Source organism: Polistes canadensis, unplaced genomic scaffold (assembly GCF_001313835.1).
Source record: "Polistes canadensis isolate GaletaPanama2010 unplaced genomic scaffold, ASM131383v1 scaffold_149, whole genome shotgun sequence".
Lineage (NCBI taxonomy): Eukaryota > Metazoa > Arthropoda > Insecta > Hymenoptera > Vespidae > Polistes > Polistes canadensis.
In genome coordinates, this window is record NW_014569696.1 from 480 (window position 1) to 24,474 (window position 23,995).

At 35.4% G+C, this 23,995-nt stretch overlaps 1 protein-coding gene across 1 annotated transcript in view; it reads left to right on the top strand.

Moving 5' to 3' along the window:
* Window positions 1–1,300: 1,300 nt before the first annotated feature.
* Window positions 1,301–23,995, top strand: part of LOC106788691 (homeobox protein homothorax) — a 326,486-nt gene continuing 303,791 nt past the window's right edge. Inside the window, exons 1-3 of the mRNA XM_014752177.1 lie at window positions 1,301–1,462; window positions 9,956–10,006; window positions 22,059–22,109. Of these exons, the coding sequence (XP_014607663.1) occupies window positions 1,301–1,462; window positions 9,956–10,006; window positions 22,059–22,109 (264 nt within the window). The remainder of the gene's footprint in view (window positions 1,463–9,955; window positions 10,007–22,058; window positions 22,110–23,995) is intronic.

Consider the following 23,995-nt stretch of genomic DNA (forward strand, 5'->3'; position numbering starts at 1 on the left):
CTTTGGATCATTCTCCGTCTTCAAATAATGTTGGGGAAAATAATATAATTACTAACGTGCCACATTGTATTTTTTTCGAAGGACGAAAAATAACAGAGGGCGAAAAAAAATAATAATAATTGTGCATAATAAATGATGTATATTTTTATCTATGTATACGTGTAGATATTTTCAAAGTCACGTGTATTATTATCATTTTTTGAAGAATCATTTCACGACAATATGGTACAGTAATAATAATAGATATTAGAATTAGTTTGCACAAAGATGATACTGATTGGCAAAGTATAAGGTAGATGAATCGTCTCTCTGTTAGAAGCCGCCTCCGTACATAGTGTATCTACCTGCTTTAAATCTCGAACAGGGAGCTCGATTGCAACATAGGTGCACCGGTTAATCTTATCTTATCCGAAGATCCCTCTAATACCGTACCATGCTTCGTAGTAACTTGCTATACGAAGATACCTGAATACGTAAATACATATACATATACATATAAATTTAGGAAACGTATTCTGCGCATGAATCAACGCATCGCATCGAATGGAAAAAGAAAAAAAGAATTAGGGTGAGAGAGAGAGAGAGAGAGAGAGAGAGGAAGAAAATTCGAGAGAGAGAGTGTATCGAATTAGATATATATTTCTTATTTATAAATATATATGTATTATAAACTTTATTAGAAAATAGGATCCTCGGTAACCGTTGAATTTCGATAGTGTTTAGACGTATTATCTCGAGGAGTTATCGCTGCTACGCTTATCGGTTAAAAACTCAAACGATTACGATAAGATCGAGTTATAGTGTGGGTTCGTGAAAAAAACTCGTAAATTCAAGTTTATTTTGATATATTTAATCACGGAATGCGTTAAGGAAACATTGAAAAAAAATAATTTTACAATAATGAAGAAGATATATCTACTTATAATAATTATAGATACAAGAAAGAAACGAGTCGTACGATGGATAAAAGTCGTAAGATAGTTTTTTTTTCTGAGAGAAAGAGAGAGAGAGAGAGATAAGAAAAAAAAGATAAGTTGTCCCTTTTGTACGCTTCACGCTAAATTTTCTTTCTTGCGTTGACCATCGCTTGTCGGAGTGTTAATTGCGTCCTCGTAAGACTAACAGGCGCGACACTCGTTGTTGTGGGGTAGAAACAGAGGGAGAGAACAAAATAAACAACATAGGTTAGGGTGGGAAAAATATCTTTTTTTTTTTTATCTATCGCGATGACAGTCACAATTCTTTCTTTATTAATCTAATTTATGGATTGAAATATTAAACAAAATGATTGGAAAATAAAATGATTATTTATCATTTCAGACATCCCCTGTTTCCGCTTCTCGCATTGATATTTGAGAAATGCGAATTGGCGACGTGTACACCGCGCGAGCCAGGTGTTGCCGGAGGTGACGTTTGTTCCTCCGAAAGTTTCAACGAGGACATAGCAGTTTTTTCCAAACAGGTAAGTAAACAAAAACAAAAGACCATAAATGTTTTAATCAGTATAATATAGAATAGATTTAGATCGATCATTCTCGTTTTGATCGCAGTTAAGGTGCTCGTCTGCGAGTTATTGTTCCCATGCAGGATCTTCGAAGAGAACTCGTTCGTACCTTTTTCCCTTTCGTACACCCTTTTTTTCTCTCTTTCTCTGTTTGTCTGTCTTCATTTAGCTAGGCAGAACTAAGAAGAGATGGCGAAGGTGGAGGAGGAGGAGGAGGAGAGTAGCTCTCCCCCAAGGACACGCGTAGGTAACTCGAGAAGCCAAGGGAGCCCCGTAGTAAGTCCCCGGTGAAACGATTTCGGGCCTTTTAAAAACGTACCACTCCTGGCCGTCTACATTCCTGACCGCTCTCTCGCGTGTAAAGGTACCTTGGTACCCGACAGAAAAATGTATTCCTTATATATTGCCACACACTGTGAAACCGGTATATGGGGTATAGACGGTGCTGGTAAACGACGCCGCCGCACTACGCGCAAACCCGACACGAAGAATGAGAACTTCAATTTAACAAACCGCTCGTTATGCCAATATTTCTATTTCTATTTCTATTTTATTCTTTATTTCGTTGCAACGAAATCGAATCGAGCGTGACGATACCTAAGTACTGAATTAAAAGCTTAAACTCTTATGTTATTCTATGCTCAAGAGTATTATAATATGTTGAATTTATTTACGATACGAAAAGTTTCGATTGTATGCAATCGTTCGGTATATTTATCTTAGGTACGAATATTTCTTGCTAAATTCACGCGAATATTTACTGTTGTTTAATTACGATATTAGAAATATTTAATAGATTGTACACTAAAAAAAAAGAAAGAATATATTGTACGTAGAAAGAAAAATTGATGCTAGAAGTCCACGTGGGCTGGTGAAATTCGTGGACAAGCCGGTGTTATTAAATTTAGGAGTTCGGTAACGCGGTAGCGATAGCTTTGTGCGGTCTTACGCAGAGATAACGATAAAAGTTAAGCCTCCCCAGCAATATGGGATAAGGTAAACGTGTTTCACGTGTGGGTGTGTACGGTACTTAGTTACTTACAAACTTAAAGACATTGAACGTGCCTTATAATTCGCTAAAAATATCTCGGTATACGCCTTGGGAAGGTTTCTAAGTGGATTAAATTTAACACGTCATCGTATTGTTACCTTTTTTTTTTTTTTATTCTATATTATTTCGCCGTAACATCGTCAATGAGACATTGTTGTTATAAAACGAGCTAATGAACAAGAGATAAAAGAAAAGACTCATTTTTCCAGACGACGATTACATTAACTTTAGAATTCTCGTATCGCCGATAGATCGGTTATCCGGTTCGCTATTTCTATTATTTATCCGCGTCTTGTTGTGACATTATCAAGTCGAGTGCATATATGTGCGACGCGTTGCAATTCTTTCTCGGTTAAGTACTAAGCTATTACGAAATTGACGTGACATTTGCATCTTAATAAGGCGTATATAGAATATAAACGTATAAATGGATAGGTAGGAAATTTCTAAATCTAACGTGTGAGAGAGTGTTATATTTAAAAAACAAACAAAGGAAATAGATACCAAAAATAATCAATCAGATCAAATATCTTTTTTCCTCTAACTAATTTTGCCGTTTCAATTCGAAAATAATAGCCTATAATAATAATATCTGTATATCGTATAAAATATTTATTTCGTCGGAACGTAAATTATCTTATAAATAAATTCGCGCGAAAAAATAGGGGTATGACGCGTATAGAAAAAAAGAAATAAAAGGAAAGGAAGTATCTATAAGTAGCAGTATAAGTAGAAGTAATATAGTCAAGGAAGCTTTATTAAGAGACGTTAGGAGATAAGCAGGTGACGGTTCTTTGCGGTGAACGTGTACAATATTCTTCTCTCTCTCTCTCTCTCTCTCTCTCTCTCTCTCTCTCTCTCCTTTTTTTATCCCCGATATTTCTACGGAGATAGCGCAAGCCGACACACAAAAGAGCCCTCACGCTGTGCACGGATTATGCGTTTTGCCCGATCGTTCAGTTATTCGCTTTGCTCGTTCGTTGATTTCTAAACGCGTGCGGACTCACGTACGAACTTCATTTGCATCAAAGCACGCGCCTCTATCTCTATTATTCACTCTGTTACTCTCTTTTCTATGTAAATTATCTATTTTATAAGTTTTTACCTCGATAACAAATCTTTGCCATTTCATTTATTTCGATAGAATGTGATTATATATATATATAAAAAAGGGTTTTCCGAATATGCAATAGTAGTAATGTTGAACGTAGGAATCAATTATTAAACTAAGATTATTAATTGTTAACAATTGTATCGATAAGAATGAAAAGAAATTTGGATTTATTTGAATGTTCTCGAAATAATAAATATAAGTATGCGCGCGGCAATCTTTCATTCGTGCATCAGTGGCTGCTCGAAAGAGAGGAAACGTGAAGGAGAGAGAGAGAGAGAAAGGGATAGATGAAGGGGGTAGATGAAGGGGGTAGATGAAGGGGGTAGAGAGCAAAGGAGAGGAAAGAGCTGCTCATTTTCTGCCATTGTAAATTGATCTATTCAGTGGGTCCAACCCGACGGTATTATCCCCTCGCGTTTTACCCGGGCCGCGTGCTGCCGCTCGTCTCTTTGCCGTATGGGGCCCTGAACCATCATACTTTCTATCTCTATCTTTCTTTCTTTCGGTGAGTTGCTTATGGTGGCCCCCTTTTGGCCTTGCCTGAGAAGCGAGGACGCCGCGAGGACGACCCGCTGTGCCCACGTTGTGCTCATTGTCCTGGCCTCTGGCCTTTTTTTCATACCGAACGAAAGAAGCGACCCACTTTTCTGTGTTCCTTATACACACCATGCTTCGCTCTCAATTTCACACCGACGAGAAAGAGAGAGAGAGAGAGAGAGAGAGAGAGAGAGAGATAGAGAACCACATCGACGTGAAAAGAGCAAAGAACTCCTCGCCTCCTTCTCTTTGGTGGTCTCCTCAACTTGCGCAATCTCTTCAAATGAAATCAATTTCGTTTATTTTTTTCAGTTTCTACTTTCTATTATATTATTTTATTCTTTTTTTTCAATCATACAAATGTTTCATTCTTAACAAATTTATTCCTCGATTAGTATTTATATTTTCTAGAATTAATATATGATTTGTAAAATGCTTAACGCTATATGTCAATTTATTCAAATTTTGTATTAAATGAAAATTTACTTTTTTTTTTTTTTTTTCAATTGTTTGTATCATATAGAATAATTATGTTTAATTTTTCCAATTATATATATATATATATATATAAGAGACAAAGCATTAAATACAAAGGAATCCGTATTGGTGTCGAGAGCAGGTAGTCTAGTCTTTCCGTTCGTGTTGTTCGGTTTAGAAAAGCACTGACGAGAGCAACAGTAGGAAGAGAAAGAGGAAGAGAGAGAGATGACTACGACGAGGAGGAAGAGCTTCGGTCCCGGGGATTTATTGGCGCAATTGGAATGCACCTCCGAGAGCATTAAACCGTCGTAAAACGTTGGCCCTCGTGTCACTTCTCTAACGCGTGCGAGTACGAGCCGGCCAACACGAGTTCTGCATACTATTGCTACAGGATAGAATTCCAAATTATCTCGAGAAATATGGGCTTCAACAATGACTATACATTTTTATTGCCATTGTTTCTTTTATGAAAAGGGCTACCTACGAAGGATGATATGTCACAACATTTTGTGAAAGAACTGAAACAAAAATAGAGAGAAAGATTTATTATATTTTCATTTTAGATAATAGAAAATATATTTTTCAAGCAGCAACCACCACCATCTGCTTTACCCTATCCCCTTTTTTTCATTTGTAATTGTTCTTTTTTCTTTTTTTTTATAGCAACACATTAAAAATTAATTTTAAATGCAACAATAGTATCTTACTGGTTATTTTTCTATAGCTGTTTTTTTCTTCTTCTTATAGTAACGTATAGAAAATATTACAGATATTATAAAATATCGTTGTCTGTAAAAATGTTGGCATATGTAGAATAACAAGACGATATAATCGCTTTGTATTATTAAAATCTCTCGAGAATGATAGAAATATAAAGACGTAAAATAAATGGAGAAACCGTGGTGGTGGTGGTGGTGGTGGTGTTTTCTTCACACCGGAGAGACACGCCTTGAATTCTGCAAGCCCGATGAAGTGGGTTAGCGGAACGTTATTCACGTAAGAGAGTGCTCCTGTATATCAGAATGAGAGAGAGTAAGAATAAGATAGAAAGGTCGTCAAACATGCGAGTTGCACTTCTCATTCGATAGTTTCTCTCGATTCGTTTCGGGTTATCTCAGTTGAAAATGATAGATCTAATCATTGAATATTCCTTTATAAATCTTTTCAATTTACTAATCCTTTTTTTTTTTTTTTACGAAACAACATTCAACAATCCTTTTATTCCATTTCTTGTTTCTCTTCTGATGTGAGTAAAAAAGAGAGCTTGCTTTTTCACGTGTTCGAAAATAACTTAGGACAAAACGTTTTATCGTTATCTGTTACGTAGGAGTCAAACGTAGAATTCCACCTTTTTTTAAGGGCCATACTTATCGTCGAGGGATCTTACCTTTTCTTTCTCTGTCTAAAAAAACTTTTCTGGTGTTATCGCATGTTCTTTTTTTTTCTCGAGCTAAACGCCTTCCGTCTCTGGATAAACCTATTTTTACCTACTTTTTATTCTCTTATTTATTTTTTGTCTCGATGTTGCTGGTTCACGTCGTTCACTCTCATCACTTTTTTTCCCAACAAAATTCAACCAAAAAAAATACTTCCTACAAAGTTCATTTTACTTTACGTATTTTTCAGTCGTTTATTTCGGTGGTATTAGAAATTTTCTGATTATATAATTTGATCTATCGCAGTTATTTATTAAGTATTAATATATAATTAATATGTTAGAATTGTAGTAAATGTTAGAAATGAGCGTGTAATAAAGTTTACGCGAAAGGTAATTCGTTTGATTGCATTTAGACACGAAAAGATCCATCCGTTTGTTGGTACGGGCTGGCACGTAGGTTTTTCTTTTTCTTTTTTGGATTAAGGTTGAAAAAGCCAGTTAATATTCTTGAAATTTCTTTCAACTTAGAGATTCGTATCGTTAAAAATAAATACATAGTTTGGTAGTATAAAAATAAAATGATTGTGAACGTTTGGCTATGAAAAGTTAGCGAGAGAATTGGAAACTTATAGGACAGCTGTTAGAGAGATATCTTTGGATGGGATCGTGGAAGAGCTCGATGACGTTAATCGTACCATGGCGTTAGTCGAACGCATGCGAACGAACGAACTTACGAGCGAGTATGGGAAGCTTCCCAAACAGACGCTAACATTCTCTAAATATTATCGCACAATATTTTTATCGCAGGGCCACAAGCCGGAATCTCTCGTTTATTTTCACGCCGGATACCTAGCTCAGCGACGATCGATCGATCGATCGATTAATCTACGATTTGCGTTTTTTTCCCCTCTTTCTTTCTCTTTTCTCTCTATCTATCTTTTCCTTTTTTCTTCTTTTTTTTTTTTCCCATCATTTACGAACGAAAATTTTTTATCGATTTATTATTTTCCTCTTTCGTGCTTTCGCATCACGAACGCTCGTTTCGTGTCATATCAATATATCGATTTTTCGTTAAACACACACACGTATCAATATGTATTTTTCTATATGTATTTATATTAATGTGTAGACTTGTAGGCGTGTAACTATAATACATTGTACAAGCTATTACGACGAAAGCAAGCGGGTATAATCCTTTGCTAAATATAATCGATAAACGATAATCGCCGTCTATGAAAGCCCTTATCGCGCCTTATCTTTAGCTTGACTACGATCCTCTCTGCTATTCGTTCGATTAATACACGTTTCCCATTTACCACGGTCTCTTTACAACCTATCTTTTTTATTTATCTACGGGTAATTGAACTCGTCCAAATAGATTCTAACTAGAAATTATTTATCATAACGTGCAAACACAAAATTCGTGGATTAAACTGTTAATCATTTGTAATTTGTTTGGTCAACAGTTTAGGATATTCTCTTTTAAGATCAATGAAAAAAAAACTATAATAAATAATAAATCTACTTGGAAATGATTTATAAAATTCATGCAAATGATTTGAGACTAAACCAAAAAAAAAAAAAAAAAAAAAAAAAAAAGAATAAAAAAGGCTAACATTATCATCGCATACAGGTAAATAGTTAGTTGTTAAGAAATTCTTTGGGGACCAATGGAAAAAGTATAAACACGAAGGACAGGGCAGGGGAACCCATTGAAAAGAAATTAATCCTTGTCCACCCTTTACACACCATGAAAACGTAACAAGTTTAGCTTACCTCGTGTCGTTTACTCCCACGAACGCTTGACAGTACTTTTCTTTTCTTTTTATTGTTTTTTCTTGTTGTTATTGTTGTACGACGTAGGAGATACCTTCATTACCTATACACTCGATCCGCGGAGTCACTCTCATTCAGAATTCAGACTCATGAATAGACGGCTGGGCCCACCCTTGGGAATTCTTCTGGGTTTCTTCGGACTTATTTCATTACCTCGTTTCTCTTTTTCCACCCTTCTTTCTTTCTTTCTTTCATTCATTCATTCATTCATTCTTTCTTCTTTATTTCCTATCTCTTATTTTCTTTTATCTTTATATCCTTTCATCCCATCCTTTTCTTTTTCCTTCGAAAGAATCGAGAGAGCAGGGATTTTTACACGGTGACAATGCCGACACGTTCTACTCGTTCCTTTCTAATGAAGTTCGCATCTACGAGAAACCAATTTACGGGATTTCGTATGAAACCAACGTGTCTGTGAGAAGACAAATTAAATATATATATATTATAAATCATCTTAAAGTAAATCCTTTTTGTGTTTTCGCAGCAACAGATGATAAGATTAAATATGAGAATGAAAAGGAAATATACGTGGGAGTAAAAAAGTATAGAAATTATCTTGATATCATGTCAATGGATAATTGTGTCGGCAATTATGATAATAATCTATGTTCCAAAAATTATATACACATATATATATATATATATTTATTGAATATAAAATAATAATATATAATATAAATGTCCATCAAATGTATTTTCTTCTTTTTATTTCAATTTCTTCATTTATTCGATTGTTATAATTGTCGGCATTTATGTTTAGAGATATATTTCTATTTGATTTTATAGATATTTGTAACAATATTTATTTAATATTTGAAAAATACTTATATATTACATTAAACGTGATACAATCTTTGGAACGAGACTCGTTAATCAGATTATGGTAATCGAGAATGTCATCTTAATTATATATGTATGATATATCTACGATCTTTATACAAGGATCAACGTTGTAATTAATGATTATTCTAGTAATTATAGCTAACGTGTAATATGCATTTTATAAATTCTAACGTATTATACAAATTTACTTGATATTCTAGTTTCTTCTTATAACAGTATCAACGTATAATAGTTTTTTATTTTTTCAATCAATGTGATTCATTCGTCCGAGTATCAAGAATTATTCCCTCTCTCTTTCTCTCTTTCTCATTTTCTTACTTTTTATTTTTATCTCTCCCCTTTTGTGTTGCTACTCAACAGGGAGTATCCTTGTAATCTTATCGAATTACAATCGAATGGTCATTGAATTCCCCATAGCTGCGTAATTTTGCGTGCCATTGGAATGTTACGGGGTTGCTTATCAGGAATATAATTACTTATTTATTTTAGGAAAAAAAGAAAGGTAATGAAGAAAATGATTAGGAGAATGTTTTTGAACGCCATGAAAGAATTTTAATGATATCAATCGTTATCGCGAGTACATCTAATCAGATCGTTTGCCTCGCAGATGAGAGGTTTAACCTTTTTTCATTTTTTTTTTTGCATCGTCATTGAGAAGGAGTAACACATGCACGCACGCACGCACGCACGCACGCATAAATACATACATACATACACAAAGTATTATGATACCTTTCTACATAGTGTGTTATAATACTTAATATAAGAATGTTGGTTTTTTTCTGATCGCTGATTTCTCGAAATAATAAATTGATAAAATACTTGAGAATCTTCTTAGAATTTGTTAACCTTTCTTTTTTTTTCATTATTATTTTATCTTACTGTTTCTACTCTTTAGAATTTCATTGAGTTTATCGACGCGTTTCCGGTTTTATAACATCTATACGTTTACTTTCTTACTTTACTTTACTTTATTTTATTCACATACATAAGAATCGAACGGCGGGGGTCCAATTAAAAGGAAGCACGCATGAGAAGGAAATCGTTGTAGGAAGGAAAGGAATGGGAAAGAGGGGAAAGGGGCAAATTATGCGTATATGTGTATGTGTTTACACATTTGATGATACGATCTACTTGCTTTTATACCGCAATTACGGATGATTTTAATTATTAAAGCTCTCAAACTAACATATCTCTGTTTATGTGTTACAGATCAGACAAGAGAAGCCCTACTACATAGCGGATCCGGAGGTTGACTCGCTGGTAAGTGTTTCCTCATTTACACCCTCGCTAAAACCCTACGAAAATGAAGGGAGACAATAGATACCTTCGTCAATTCCTTGACTAATTTCTAAATACCATTGTTGTTTCTCATTTGAATTATTTTTAATATTAACAAGTGAGTTAGACAATATCATTTCCGGCAACAACTTTTTAGGATTTTATCATTCATTTTCAGACATACATAAAACATATAAATGAAATGAAATACAAATGAGTGAATGAAAATTATACAATAATGTGTTTATATCGTGAAAAGCCGATTTTAAAGAAACTTTACTTTCATGCCTGTGTAATTTGAATTAATTGAATATTATCTAACGTATCATAATTATGTCCGTATTTGAGGAGTATTAATTACGATTTCGGATTATTCGGATTATTATTATTATCTTTTTTGTTTGTTAATCTCGTTAGAAAGATAGATATAATCTCGAATAAATTTATAATAAGTGTAGAGATGAGAGTTAGAGAGAAATAAGTAATATTATATAGTAGTAGTAATAGAAATTATTTACGATCAGTACTGTTTATATAAGTAGTGTGCCGTCTTAAAGTTAAAGTAGCTACTTCGGACGAAGATTTCATTGCCATTTGTAATGGTAGCGACCAGGCGAGATTTACGATCTTTCGTCCTACGTGAATCTAATTAAGAAACGTGCTACGAACCGTTCCTTCTGTGTGCTTATTTCTACGTGTACGTGTAAATGTATATGAGATAGTGAAAGAGTTAGAAACAGAAAAAGAGAGAGAGAGAGAGATGGAAAAAGAGAGTGTGTGTCTGTGTGTATTATAATCATGTAGCATAAAGGCGTAACAACGTTGAATTCCGTAGGAATAGAGTCGAGTAGAAGAAAAGAGAAGAGAAGAGAAGAGAAGAGAAGGGAGCTCTCTCCCGACATTGTTTTTTCCAAAGGCACCAGAAACACACTATATACTACTACAACCTATACCTACCGAGCATGTTACACACGAGACCTTCGAAACTCGGAGGAAGAAATATTTCAAACGACCCTCCGCGTTCTCTGATCGAGATAACGTTCTTCTAGTGGGCTTTTTAACTGACTCCTCGTCCGTACTACGAACGACGCTTTTCCGGCGTTTCAATATATATATATATATTTTTTTTTCTTTTTTCTTTTTTTTCTATTTTTTTTCCCCCTTAAACCGAACTCTAGAATTAGAACTTTTACCGGGAGAATATTATTTTTAAGATGATTATTAGTCGAATCGCGTGTACGGGGTATGTGTGTATGTGTGGTTTTATATTTGTTGTATCGGTAATTATGACAGCGACATTCGGTGAAAAAGTTTTTTCAAAATATATTTTTTTTGGTTCTTATAATATTAATAATTTTGAAGTCGTATTATTTTATATTTCTTATAATTCTAAATATATTTTACAATCTTACCAATTTTAGAATCAATTATAATATTCATATTTATAATTTCATGACTTAGTTCTTTTTGTCATAAATTGATTGTAAGTATTTAAAATATTAGTTGTTGCGTTATCAAAAGAAATGACGTTGTATTTGTAATCTCTCATCGAGTAATTGTCGAATTAACAAAGTCGATGGAAATAAAAAAAAAAGAAAAAAAGAAAAAAAAGGAAGAGAATATAAAAGGGGGAAAAAAAAATTGTAGCGCGATAACGTCAAATTTTTTCTGCGATGGACTCAACGATTTAACACGAAACGTTAGCGTGAAAAAGAGTGAGAGAGAATGAATGAATGAATGAGAGAGAGAGAGAGAGAGAGAGAGAGAGAGAGAGAGAGAGAGAGAGAGAGTAAGAGAAAGAGATAGAAATATATGGAAGAGTAAAAGGGAAAAGGGGGAGTGCGACGAAATGCATTTCGTCGGTGTTGTTCGCATCGTCGCGTGCAATTTTTCAAAACGTCACGTCCGTTTGCCTGCACGCGCATACAAGTGAAAGAAAGAGATAGAAAAGTTTTGCGAGTTCTATACGTTAGAGCGGAAGGCAAACAAACTCGCGTCACGAGTTTCGACAGTGACCTTATTGCGGGTTAACGAAAAAAAAAATCCCCAACAAAAAAAAGAATCAAATCAAAATAAAAAAAAAAAATGTAAAACGAAAGGCTTTGCTTCTGGGTTTAGTGAAAGAAAAAACAAATAAATAAAAATATAAAATAAAAGTATAGTAAATATTACGAGGATAGTCGTCCAACTACGGTTGACCAGAAAGAAGACCGCTCGAATTGAATTATGCATCGTCGTTGCAGTCGTCGTCGTTGCAGTCGTCGTCGTCGTTGCAGTCGTCGTCGTCGTCGTCGTCTCGGATGTCGGGCGGGAAAAAAACTAGTGGCATCCATCTAAATTGTAAACTGGAGATGGAGATGGAAAAGAGAAAAAGAAAGGAAAGAAATTTAAAAAAAAAAAACAAGAGAAAGGAATGAGAAACGCGAACAGGAAGGGAAAAGAATTTTTTCTTCCTGAGAAAAATATTTGAAAAGTCATATCTATTTTGACTTTCCTTCTATACGCATCGGATCAACGAACGAATCGTACGTTTGGTTAAATTTCCTTCTATTGGGAATAAGTTCAGAGGATACGTTTTCGTTTTCTTTAACGTTTTACTCGACGAACCAAAGGTACTACTACTACTACTACTACAATTACATGAAAGGACTCAAAGTGCCAGAAAATTCGAGGCAGCTGTTCTACCTGTATATACCCAAGGACTGGAAAAATTCATCGAAGGGTCTCTTTTTTCTCTTTTTTCCTGGTCTGTTGAAATTTCGACATCGTTACAATTTCGAACATTACCCCTGTTTATTTTCCCTAAATATATAGAATATATTTCTCTGCTTAATTAAGGTAAAGAAATAATATTATTGAGCAAACGATTTTTATATTTGTTTTAATATTATATATTAATATATTATAATTATATTTAAAAAAGCACAGGATTACACGAGTGTTTTAGCGTTTTAGGTTTAATAAAAAAAATAAGAAATGATTTTTAAGATAAAAATACAACGCGGAGAAAATGTAGATAATGAGGGCAGCCTCTAGTTTGTAAGGAAGAAAATAAAATAAAAAGGGGAAAGAAAAAGAAGAAAAAGAAAATAAAAGAGAAAAATCTCAAACGCAAGAAGAAACTCGTAGATTTAAGAAAACCGTACACACTTCGTCTGATATTTTCTTTCTTGGAAGGTCAAGGGCTCTCCTCCTCTACTCAGGTTAAAAAAAAAAGGACTGACTGTCTGGTTGGTCCATAGGAATAAAGAAAACTAAAAATGTATTCGTTTTTTTGTAGATACTTCTACAGGGTGGGTGGTGGTGGTAGTTTTTCCTAAACATTCGAGATCTAATCTCGAGCGACCACAAACGACGTTTCTTCTTCTCTCTCTCTCTCTCTCTCTCTCTCTCTCTCTCTCTAATTCGTATACAAATTTATTATAGCTGTATATATATATTCAAAGGAACGACGGATTCTTTCGACTACCCTTTCTTTTTCCTTTTATATTTTTATCCATATATTCTTGGATTTCGATTATGATTATCGTACGAATCGTCGTGCGTGTTCTTTCGAAACGCGTTCTATATTTTTTATATCTCTTTTTTTTCTTTATCAAAAAAAAAAATCGAAACTTCTTACTTTCTTATCGGGCCATAAAAAACACCTTCGTTATCTCGTAGAATTTTTTTAAATTCGATTTAACAACAAGACATGAAAACTCCTAAACTTTTCGAAGCGATATATAACAAATTATACTTTATTTTATTTGATTTGATTTTATAAAACATTATTTCTTTTCTTTTCTATTTTATATTATAAGAAATCACAGTGTGCATCACCCACGTGTACGTGTTTTTCGGCCGGACACGCTATATATATAGAATTTATCTATAACATTGTTCAAAAGTTAGCTACGTTAACATAATATATGTAAATACACAAAACGTCGTTTACAATTTCTATACATACACACATATACTCGTATTGGAATCGACGTGTGATCGGTACACGCAACAATACTCGATGAGGACACTCGAGATGACACCTCGTGGGCGTACAAAACGATGGCCCGGCTTTTTCCTCGACGTCGTAAAGGAAACGAGGGACGAAAAGATGGCAAAGTAACAGGAGGATAAGGATGAGGAGGAGGGGGATAAGAAATGGGATAAGGAGGAAGATAGGGAGGAGGAGGAGGAGGAGGAGGAGGAAAATAAGAATAAGAAGCTTGGTTGTGGCTACGGAAGAGTGCAAAGCAAGCAACCTTTACGTACTCTTCCTCCTCCTCCTCTTTCCTTAGACTACGAGGAGAGGGACACATTGCTAAGAGAAGGCGAGCCCTTTCTCGCACACGCGCTTGAATAATATCCTCCATTAGCATAAGCGAGAAATGAGCCAATGAGATGCTAATTGCCGGTCTTGCGTTTGGAGAATAATTACTGCGGGCCACTTCGACTGGACGTAATCTTTTGCGAGCTACTCTTTTCCACTTTTATTTTTCCTCTTTTCTCGTCTATTACAAGTTTTATTGGACACTTGAAACTTATGTTGAATAAACAAATGTCAAGATCTTTGCGATTGATCTATGTAATCTCTTCAATGAATTTAACTAATCATCCTTGTATCATATAGATTCGTGAGTTGGTAATTGCTTAATTTTTTTCTTCTTCTATATTACTATGTGCCAGTAATATGATTATATATTCGTGAATTTGATTATAAAATGTATTAGGAATAGAATTTCGTTAATTCAAATAAAAAATAAATATGTAGATATTAATTGATGAATATATACGTTTAACATTCGTGGAAGTAAGGATAGAAAAGATACACACACATATATATATATTTTTTTGTTTGATCGACACATGCGACGCACGTGGACCGCAAGAATGAATGCCAGAAGAGAAGAAGCATCGAAGATCTAAATAAAAGCTCCACGAAAGTTAGCTGCTATGGAAGATCCATGTAACGGTACCCGAGGAACCAAGGATACTTGATGCCTCCTCCTTCTCCTCCTCCTCCTCCTCCTCCTCCTCTTCAAGGATCAAGAACGAAACCTTTATCCATTTCTTTTTCCTTTTTTCTTGTATGGTCGGAAAAAGAAGCTCGCACGCGATTAGGATTTTTAATCTTTTTTTTTTTCTCTCTTTCTCTCTATTCTAAAACATAATAACGGGAAAATACGCTGGGTAGGCTCGTTTAATTCGTTTTTAGATCGAATTTTGTTGTTTTTAATCGATACGTGTACGGATCAAAAGCGAAATAAGATATTTTCGAATGATTTCGAGGAAGAATAAAAGAGGTCCGGAGTGTCCCGTTGTGTCTGAAAGAAATCACGGGACGGGGGAGAAGGAAGGAAAGAAAGAAAGAAAGAAAGAAAGAAGACGACGAAGGTATAGCGAATGTGTAAAGTATAATGTAACGGGTGGAGGGACTGACGAACACAGAGTCGCCACTCCGGTGGTCCTTAGGGAATTCTTTGTGGACGAATGCAAGGATTTGCGCTGCTTTCTTTTCCTTTTTTCTTTTTATTTTTCTTTTTCTTTTTCTTTCTTGGCCTCTTTACAATCGGTCTTTCTAATATTTTTTCTATATTTCTAATATTTACCGTATTTTTCAATTATTGGAAGAAGGAAACAAAAGGAAAAAGAAAACAACTCCGTCCCTCCTGTAGAATCTATTCTAACAATTTTTTATGTAAACATTAGAACTCGTCAATAAGATAAAAATAATATTAATTATATGGATTTTATAGTAATATTATAAATATATATAATGATTTTTAATTAATAATTGAAAAAAAAAGAACGAAAAGGAATAATGCATTAATTATTCTCGAATCGTTAAAGCGAAATTCGAAAATCTTAGATAAGAAAATCATAGATAGTGTAAGAAATTCTTTTTAAGTAAGAGTATATAAGTCTTCTATGTGTAAGTTAATTACTTACCCATACCATAAACGATAGATTACAAATACATACGTCGTCCGGTATTTATTGATACCGTTAGAAAATTGACAAGGCTACTATCGATCTATAATAGAAAAAGGAACTTTAATAGGAATTTACCGGCGATCAGGATTGTAGGAAATAGACAAAAAAGAAATAGAATAAAAGGATTAATTTTCTGATCGGAAGTAAAATAAATAATTGCCAACATATATATATATTGTTTTTGTATTAATTTAATTTTTTTTTTCTCTTTTTCATCATAACGTGTCAGGATCGTAGTCGTACTTGTTCTACATTACTCTCTTCGTATACGTTGGTTTATAATCGTTCCCAAGCATGACATCGAGAAAAAGGAAAGAACATCCTCGTAGCTCGTTGCAAGTTCATTTTTTCTTTTTCTATTTCTTCTTGTATTTCTTATTCTTTCTCTCTTGCTCTTTGCCTTTTTAAAAGTTGGCACAGGGCGCTCGTTAAGACGTTTACGTCGCCAAAATATTCGTAAAAATGCAGCTGCAGTTAAATAGCAACGTCAGACACCTATGTACACGTAAATATATACATATCTATATACGTTCGTACACATATATGTATATGTATATATATTTGCGTCTTCGTTTTCTTGGTATTTATGCACGCAACTTTTATGATCCGTCTGCATACGAGAGAATTTTCTTTTATATTATTTTGTATATTTTTTATTTTTATATTTTTATTACATTTTGTATATATAATATAAGAGATACGTCACGTTAACTCATTATTATTATTATTATTCATTATTTTGAATTCACGTTATATCATACGACATCGTATGCATTATGTATCCACATTTATTCTAATAAATGTTCTTCTAATCGCAATTTTCGGTGAGATAATATTTTGTAAAGCTCCTTTTGAAAAAGTACCTGGGTCTTTGAACGGATGTATATATAAAGAAAGAGAGAGAGAGAGAGAGAGAGAGAGAGAGAGAGAGAGAGAGAGAGAGAGAGAGAGAAAGTAGGGAAGTGTTTGCCGGTGACAGTATTCCAATGTTTAACAATATTTAAATATTGTCGCTTGAAGTGGCTNGAGAGAGAGAGAGAGAGAGAGAAAGTAGGGAAGTGTTTGCCGGTGACAGTATTCCAATGTTTAACAATATTTAAATATTGTCGCTTGAAGTGGCTGCGCATACCCAGTGCATCGTAGATAAACCGTCCCTTGCTTGCACAGTGCTCTTGGGCTACCGTATATCGTTCTACGGTGTATTCTACATCATCTCTACTTTACGTGTGTACACACAACCGTGGATCGTCTTATTTTCTAAAGAAAAATCTTTCTTATTAACTTGGACAACGACCAGATCTTTTTTTCTCTCTCCCTCCGCCTTCTTCGTCTTCAAAAAAAAAAAAAAAATAAAGTACGAAACTGTTTTCACCCTCGATCAACTATACAGAGATTTATTATGCAATATGCAAAAAATACTTCATTTTTTCATTCTTTTTCTCAAAAAAAAAAAAATATCTGAATTTGTTTGCACCTTCTACGAATGTATAGATTTAAACGATACAGCAAAACTTCATCAATAATTTTTTGTATTTCTGATCCATAGTGATCAAGCATCCATATATTAAGTATTAGCATTAGCATTAATCGTATAAGAAAAAGTTAACGCACGGTTAAAGCGTAAAAACAAGTAGGTATCGAACACCTTCGGGGATAATTAACGAATAGCCGATGGCTAAAAAAGTTAAGAATTCAGCGAAGATCTCTCTCTCTCTCTCTCTCTCTCTCTCTCTGTAGTCTTTGCAATACCGAGAACTAATTATGCATATATGTAAAGAAATTTTTGTAGGATAAGTTCGTAGAGATAGATAAATAGCATTATAGGAAGATCTTTCTTTCTCATTTTATTTAGATTTATTTGTGTTTAAATTGGTCGATCGTTTTTAAAGATTTAAGTTGGGTTTTAATAGCAAACGGGTGCGATAATGAAGCAATCGGGTGTCGACCATCGCAAATTAGTGGCTTCGAAGAATACTTTTGCGGGCGGGCGGGGGGTGTTGTGGTGTTAGTGGTAGTTGTATGCTAGGGTGTTGGTTGGTAGTATGTAAAGAGCCAAGAGAGAAAGAAGATGCTCGTAAATCAGTGAACATCGATAAGGAATCGTCCGCACGATGTCCCTCGTTAATAATTGATACAATTAACGGCCATTCATTAGAGACTCGCGATCTCTGTTACATACACACACACACATATATATATATATACACAACATACATATTAAATCTATATAGATATATATAAATACTTATATAATATGTTATATAAATATATAACCCGTGTATACGTAAAACTCGATGTTTAATGCCCGTTTGTTCGTTTTTTTCGGATCGTAGAATCATTTTGGGTTGTGCTTTTTATTCGCGACAGTTAGCGACATATCGTCGACAGTTTTTCTTCTTCCTTCATCGATGCGTTTCTCATTCTCGAACGATTCCAAGTTCTATCAACAACTCTAATGATTTAAGCGATCGCGCGAACTTGATGTTGTTTGGTTTACGTTGTCTTTCTTTCTCTTTCTTTCTTCTAAACTCCCTGTTATTTCATTTTTTTTCTTTTTTATTTCTCCAATTAGCGAGCACGTCGAGCTTTATCACGTCGTCCTGATTTATCGGAATATTTTTTTCTATGATTTATTCTCGCGACGAAGTGTATCGTTTTTCTTTTTTTTTGTGCGTAGGGGAATTCCCGCAGATCAGTGAAACGTTATAGTAAACGTTGATTATTTCGTTTAAAGAGTGTTCGCTTTTTTTTTTTCTATGAACGATTTATATTTGTTCAAGTTTCTCGTAGAAGTTACAAAGGAAATTTTAATGCGAAAATACGTTTCGAACGTTGCACTAGACAACTGGCGTGTGACGTAAGAACAAATTATTTGCAAATTTATAGGTGCAAATTTATAGGATTTGTTAGGGAAATCAGCATGGGACTTCAAACGACACGTGGCATGACGATCGAATATATTTTTTCGAATGATGTATATTATTATTGATCGAGTATTCAATTTTCATGTTTTTAAAGTGTATTATTAATTAACTGAGTATCGTGGTGTAGTCAGAAAAATATTCATATACGAAGAAGAAGAAGAGTGGGAAAAGAAAAAGAAAAAATAGAAGGAGAAGGAGAAGGAGACGAAGGAGGAGGGGGGGGTGAGAAGGATGGTTTAAAAAGAGATAGAGAAAAACGTTATGCGAAAGCTTCATAAAATCTCAATGCATATTTATAAACGCGTCGAAGAGGGCGTTATCGACACGAAATACTTAATTAATTGCTTAGCCTGTTGGCACTTGAAAAAGAAACTATTCTTTTTTAAGTACTCATACGTTACTTTTAATTTACTCATCTTTTGCGATTAGCTTGATACTAACAGTAATAAGATATTATTTATTAGATTTAGACGAAGATAAAAAGGAGAGAGAGAGAGAGAGAGAGAAAGAGAGACAATAATTGTCTCGTAACGTCTTCATAAAATATAATTAAAAAGAATGATAAAAAAGGGGTGAAGAAAATGTAAACGAATTTAATCGACAAAGGGAAGATTGTTTGAAGGTGCGAAGAAAGAGTATCTTTTACCTATGAAGGGTATGAAAGTAAGAGATGAGAATAAAAGAAAGAGAGAGAGGGAGAGAGAAAGAGAGAGAGAGATAGACGATCATTTAGGCGCGTACGTGCGCCTAACACATATCTCGCGCATGCATCAAATAGCACTGAGCGAGTGTAGTGCAACGGGCGAGTGCAGTGCAACGGGCGAGTGCAGCAAGCTTCTTCACGCTGCGTTGCGTTTCACTGAGTGAGCGCAGTTAGACGGAAAGAAGAAGAAGAAGAAGAAGAAGAACGTCTTGCACTTAAAGAAGAAGAAGAAGAAGAAGAAGAAAAACAACAAGAGAAAGAGGGTACAATATACGTGTGGGTACGTGTGTGTGTGTGATAGAAAAGGAGAGAAAAGTGAGGGCGTCTTGCTTCCGCTGAGTCCACCATGTCGGAGATGGCTTATAAATAACACCATCTCTGCGCTTCTTCTTCCTGCGTTTTGTCAGTTTTTCTTCGGCGTTCCTCCTCTTCCACCTTTTTCTTTTTCTTCCTTCTACTCTTGTTGCTGCTTATCCTCAGGCTCCTCCATCTCCTCCTCCTCGTCCTCCTCCTCGTCCTCCTCCTCGTCCTCCTCCTCGTCCTCCTCCTCGTCCTCCTCGTCTTCTTCTTCTTCGAGATTCTCGTCTGCGTTGCAACGCAAGCCTAATTAATACCGCGCGATGAACGATCGTGGCAAAACCTTCGAAATGAGATCTTATATGAGTACGTTAGAAAGAGAGAGAGAGAGAGAAAATGTATGTAGATACACACACGTTCACCCACGAGAGAATTCGGTACGAGAGATGAGTGCCTTAACGTGTTTCTATCACTTTTTCTTTGTATATGTGTGTGTGTAGTTGGATATAGAGAAGACATTGTGCGAGATGAGAGTTCGAGAATCGGTTACTTCTCGCACGATCTCGTTCAGAAAACCACCCGGGAGTTTCGTTAACCGATATCATCTCTCTCTTTCTCTCTCTTTCTCGAATTTTTTCTCTCTCTTAATTTTATTCCTACTTTTTGTTGTCTTTTTTTTTCCTTTTGCATATTCTCGATCGGCCGATTAAGAGTTCGGAGAGTGTCGAGATGGAGAGTAGGCTTCTTTTTTTTTTTTTTTAGGGTGGTTCGCCATTATCGTTATACGTATTAATATGTATGATAGTATATGTAAAGTATATATACAAGAGAAAGAGAGAGACAAATATATGGTAGTCATGTATAATTTTTCTACATTCTCATTAGTTAGACTGTACCGAATGGAAGATAGGATCCGTGGTTGAAAATATCGATAGCTATGTCAGAGATTCTAATGAAATTCTGAAGTTTGAATATTCCGGAGGAACATGCAGGAGCAACGATAAGTGCCAGCAGATTCGATGGAAGACTCTCTCGAACTTGGTGGCATATCGAACAAGACGATGAAGAAGGAAAATAAAATAAACAAGGAAAAAAAAGAAGAAGAAGTTCTCTCGCCCTATCCATGCTAAGCACTCATCGTGGTGCATCTCTTTCTTTTTTTCTTTCTTTTTTTCTTTCTTTATTTCTTTCGTTTCTGCGCGTTATCGCCCGCGCAGAATCATAATGGTCCATAATTGCATAAATATAATGTTAATTAACAATTAAGATTGCCGCTTTGCCTAATTGAATCGGCGCTTCTGCGAGCTCAGAAGGGACATCGTTTTACGTATAGTATCTATAGTACTCTCTTTTTCTCTTATGGACGATACTCTTGTTTTATTTGAAGAGAAAGAGAAAGAGAAAGATAAAGAGAAAGAGAAAGAGAAGGAAGGAAGGAAGGAAGGAACGAACAACGGTGGTGGTTCAAGCGGTACGGCCTCGTTGCGTATCGAAAAATTATGCGAATGGTCTTTCTGCGTATGCACTTTCGATAGCACGTCGAATCGGTGTGCCGGAAGACCCCAAAACCGGATTACTTTCTTTTCTCCTACCATATTTATTTTTCCCATCGGTTTGTATCAGATAATAAAAAATACAAAATAAAAATCTACAATGAAAAAGGATGGTAGAGAGGAAGAAGATTTTTGGAAAGCTTTAACATTGCTTTTTATTATCCTACATCGTTGGAAAGAGGAATTAACGCGATAATATTATAAAGTTATTACGTCGTCGAGTAAATGGCCTTCTCTTGTTTCCAACATCTTCACCTTTGTATAACGCGTTCACCACATTAATATTTTTCTCCTCCGAATTATAATTCTCTTGTTTTCTTTTTTTCTTTTTTTCGGTATCGACGAAATTCGCGTATAGTGGTGAAAATTTAGGCAGGCAATTAGCGTATACGCCGAGTATCTCTCGGTAATAATTAATTTCGACGTATTTTAAATTCGCCTCATTCGCGTATATAGCAACGAATATAAATACTGTGTGCTTTTTCAAAAAAAAAAAAAAAACATATATCCACGAAATGCATATCGATAAAATCATTCATTTAATTGATCTTTTCTTCATCTTTTTCTTTTTTTTTTTGCAGATGGTTCAAGCGATTCAAGTCCTTCGATTTCATCTCCTCGAACTCGAAAAGGTAAGTTACATCGTAATAATATGATAATTTGACAATTGGAGGCTCATAATTTTCAACATTTTTTCCCCATTTTTAATTAGATATATACCTCTATGCTTTTGGAATTGATTAAACTCCGTTAGAACGAGCTCGCGAATGTATGCCCGCTACCTGTTCAACTCTTTCTCTTTTTCTCGTGAAAGTCCTCCTCCTTCTCTTGAAGACTATCTTAATCGAGCGACGATCGATAAGTCGATAAACGTTCTTGGAAGACAAGACGTCCGGCGCATATCGAAAACTTTTCGGTTTAACTTTAGATGCCCTAAACGCATCTTTTTTTGTTCCAACATTTTATCATACGAAATAGTCGGACATCCATCGCATTTCCATCGAAATGGCAGCTGACGTGGCTGGCGGCCATTGGTTCTGCTCGAGAGGTGGCCCTCATGCGCGCGTTCACTCTTTTTCTTTCTCCCTCTCTCTCATATCTTCGTTTTTTTTTCCTCTTTCTAGTCAAAGACGCTCAGTTTCGCAATTTTATAGCAATTTCATAGCAATTTTCTTCTATTCGAGGTGATTACATTATTGTCGAGTATGATACAACATAACTATGTATGCACGCATGATAACTGCCCCCCCCCAATCCTATCGACGGATGTCAATTGAATTCTTTCATTTCGTCAATAAGCGATCGAGCATTTTTTTCCCGTGTACAAAATGGGCCCGTTTGTTTTCTTCTGTCTGAAAAATATAAAAGAAACATTTGAAACAATTTGAGGAGAAGGTGCGCGCGTGGCTTCGAGAGATATCGATAGGGGAGGATGCCAAAGGAAGATTGAAACGTTTCTGCTGCTAGCATAAGAGAAATTCGAAACTGAGCAGATCTCTGAGCGAGTTTCAAGCGGAATGCAGCGAACGCGAGATGGAGAAGATTCCATAAATATCTGCGTCCAACGTAAAGAGAGAGAGAGAGAGAGAGAGGGATGGTGAGAGGTAGGGAGGGAGGGCGGGAGGCTGGAAGAAAAGGAGTAGAAAGAGGAGACCAATCGGGATGAAAGCCATGGTAGCCCGCGGTGCTGAGCCTCGTGCATTTAACATTTTCGAACCAATCGTGTATTAGCATAATTACGTTTTGCTGGAGCCCGGTGCGTGGAAGGAAGGGCCAGACGGGCCTCACATATACACTGATCTCTCCCTCTCTCTCTCTCTCTCTCTCTCTCTCTTTTTTTTACTCTTTCACTCAGTTTTGTAGTGGAGTACTCGAGCACCTCGAGTCTTTCTCGTACCTCGTCTTTTCCAAAGCTCGGTGTATATTCTGGCTCCTTCTTTTCCATTTTTCGTCCCACTCTCCCTTTCTCTTAAACTCCTGGGCCAGAGCGGCGGGGACAGCCGGCATATATGCACACACCGTCACTGGTTAGAGAGCGGTAAATTTCTTATGGTGTATTATGGCGCGGAGTGCATACCAACGGGATTCGTACGGGTAGAAACGTGCTACGGGAAACTGGTTCCGAATCTATACGAGGACACCTCTATTACTCTTCTTAATCTTTTTATTCTTCTTCTTCTTCTTCTTCTTCCTCTCTTTTAGAGATTATTTTATACCAATGTAATTTATTCTATTATTCGAATTAAATTTGTAATAGTATTTCTGGAAAGTATTACATCAACTCGGATTAGAATCGTATGAGAAACAATTGGAATATTTGATTGATAATTTTCGGTTTATGGAATGATTTTTCCCGTAATTTCCATTTTTCATTGGTAAGGAATAAGAAAATGTAGAGAAAAATTGTTGGAACACCCGGTATATAGGTAGCCTGTGCGTGCCGTAAGGGGTGGTCAGATTGTGAATCGGTCCGCAAGAGGGACCGAGACAGACACCCCGAAACCTTCATTACCTTTGG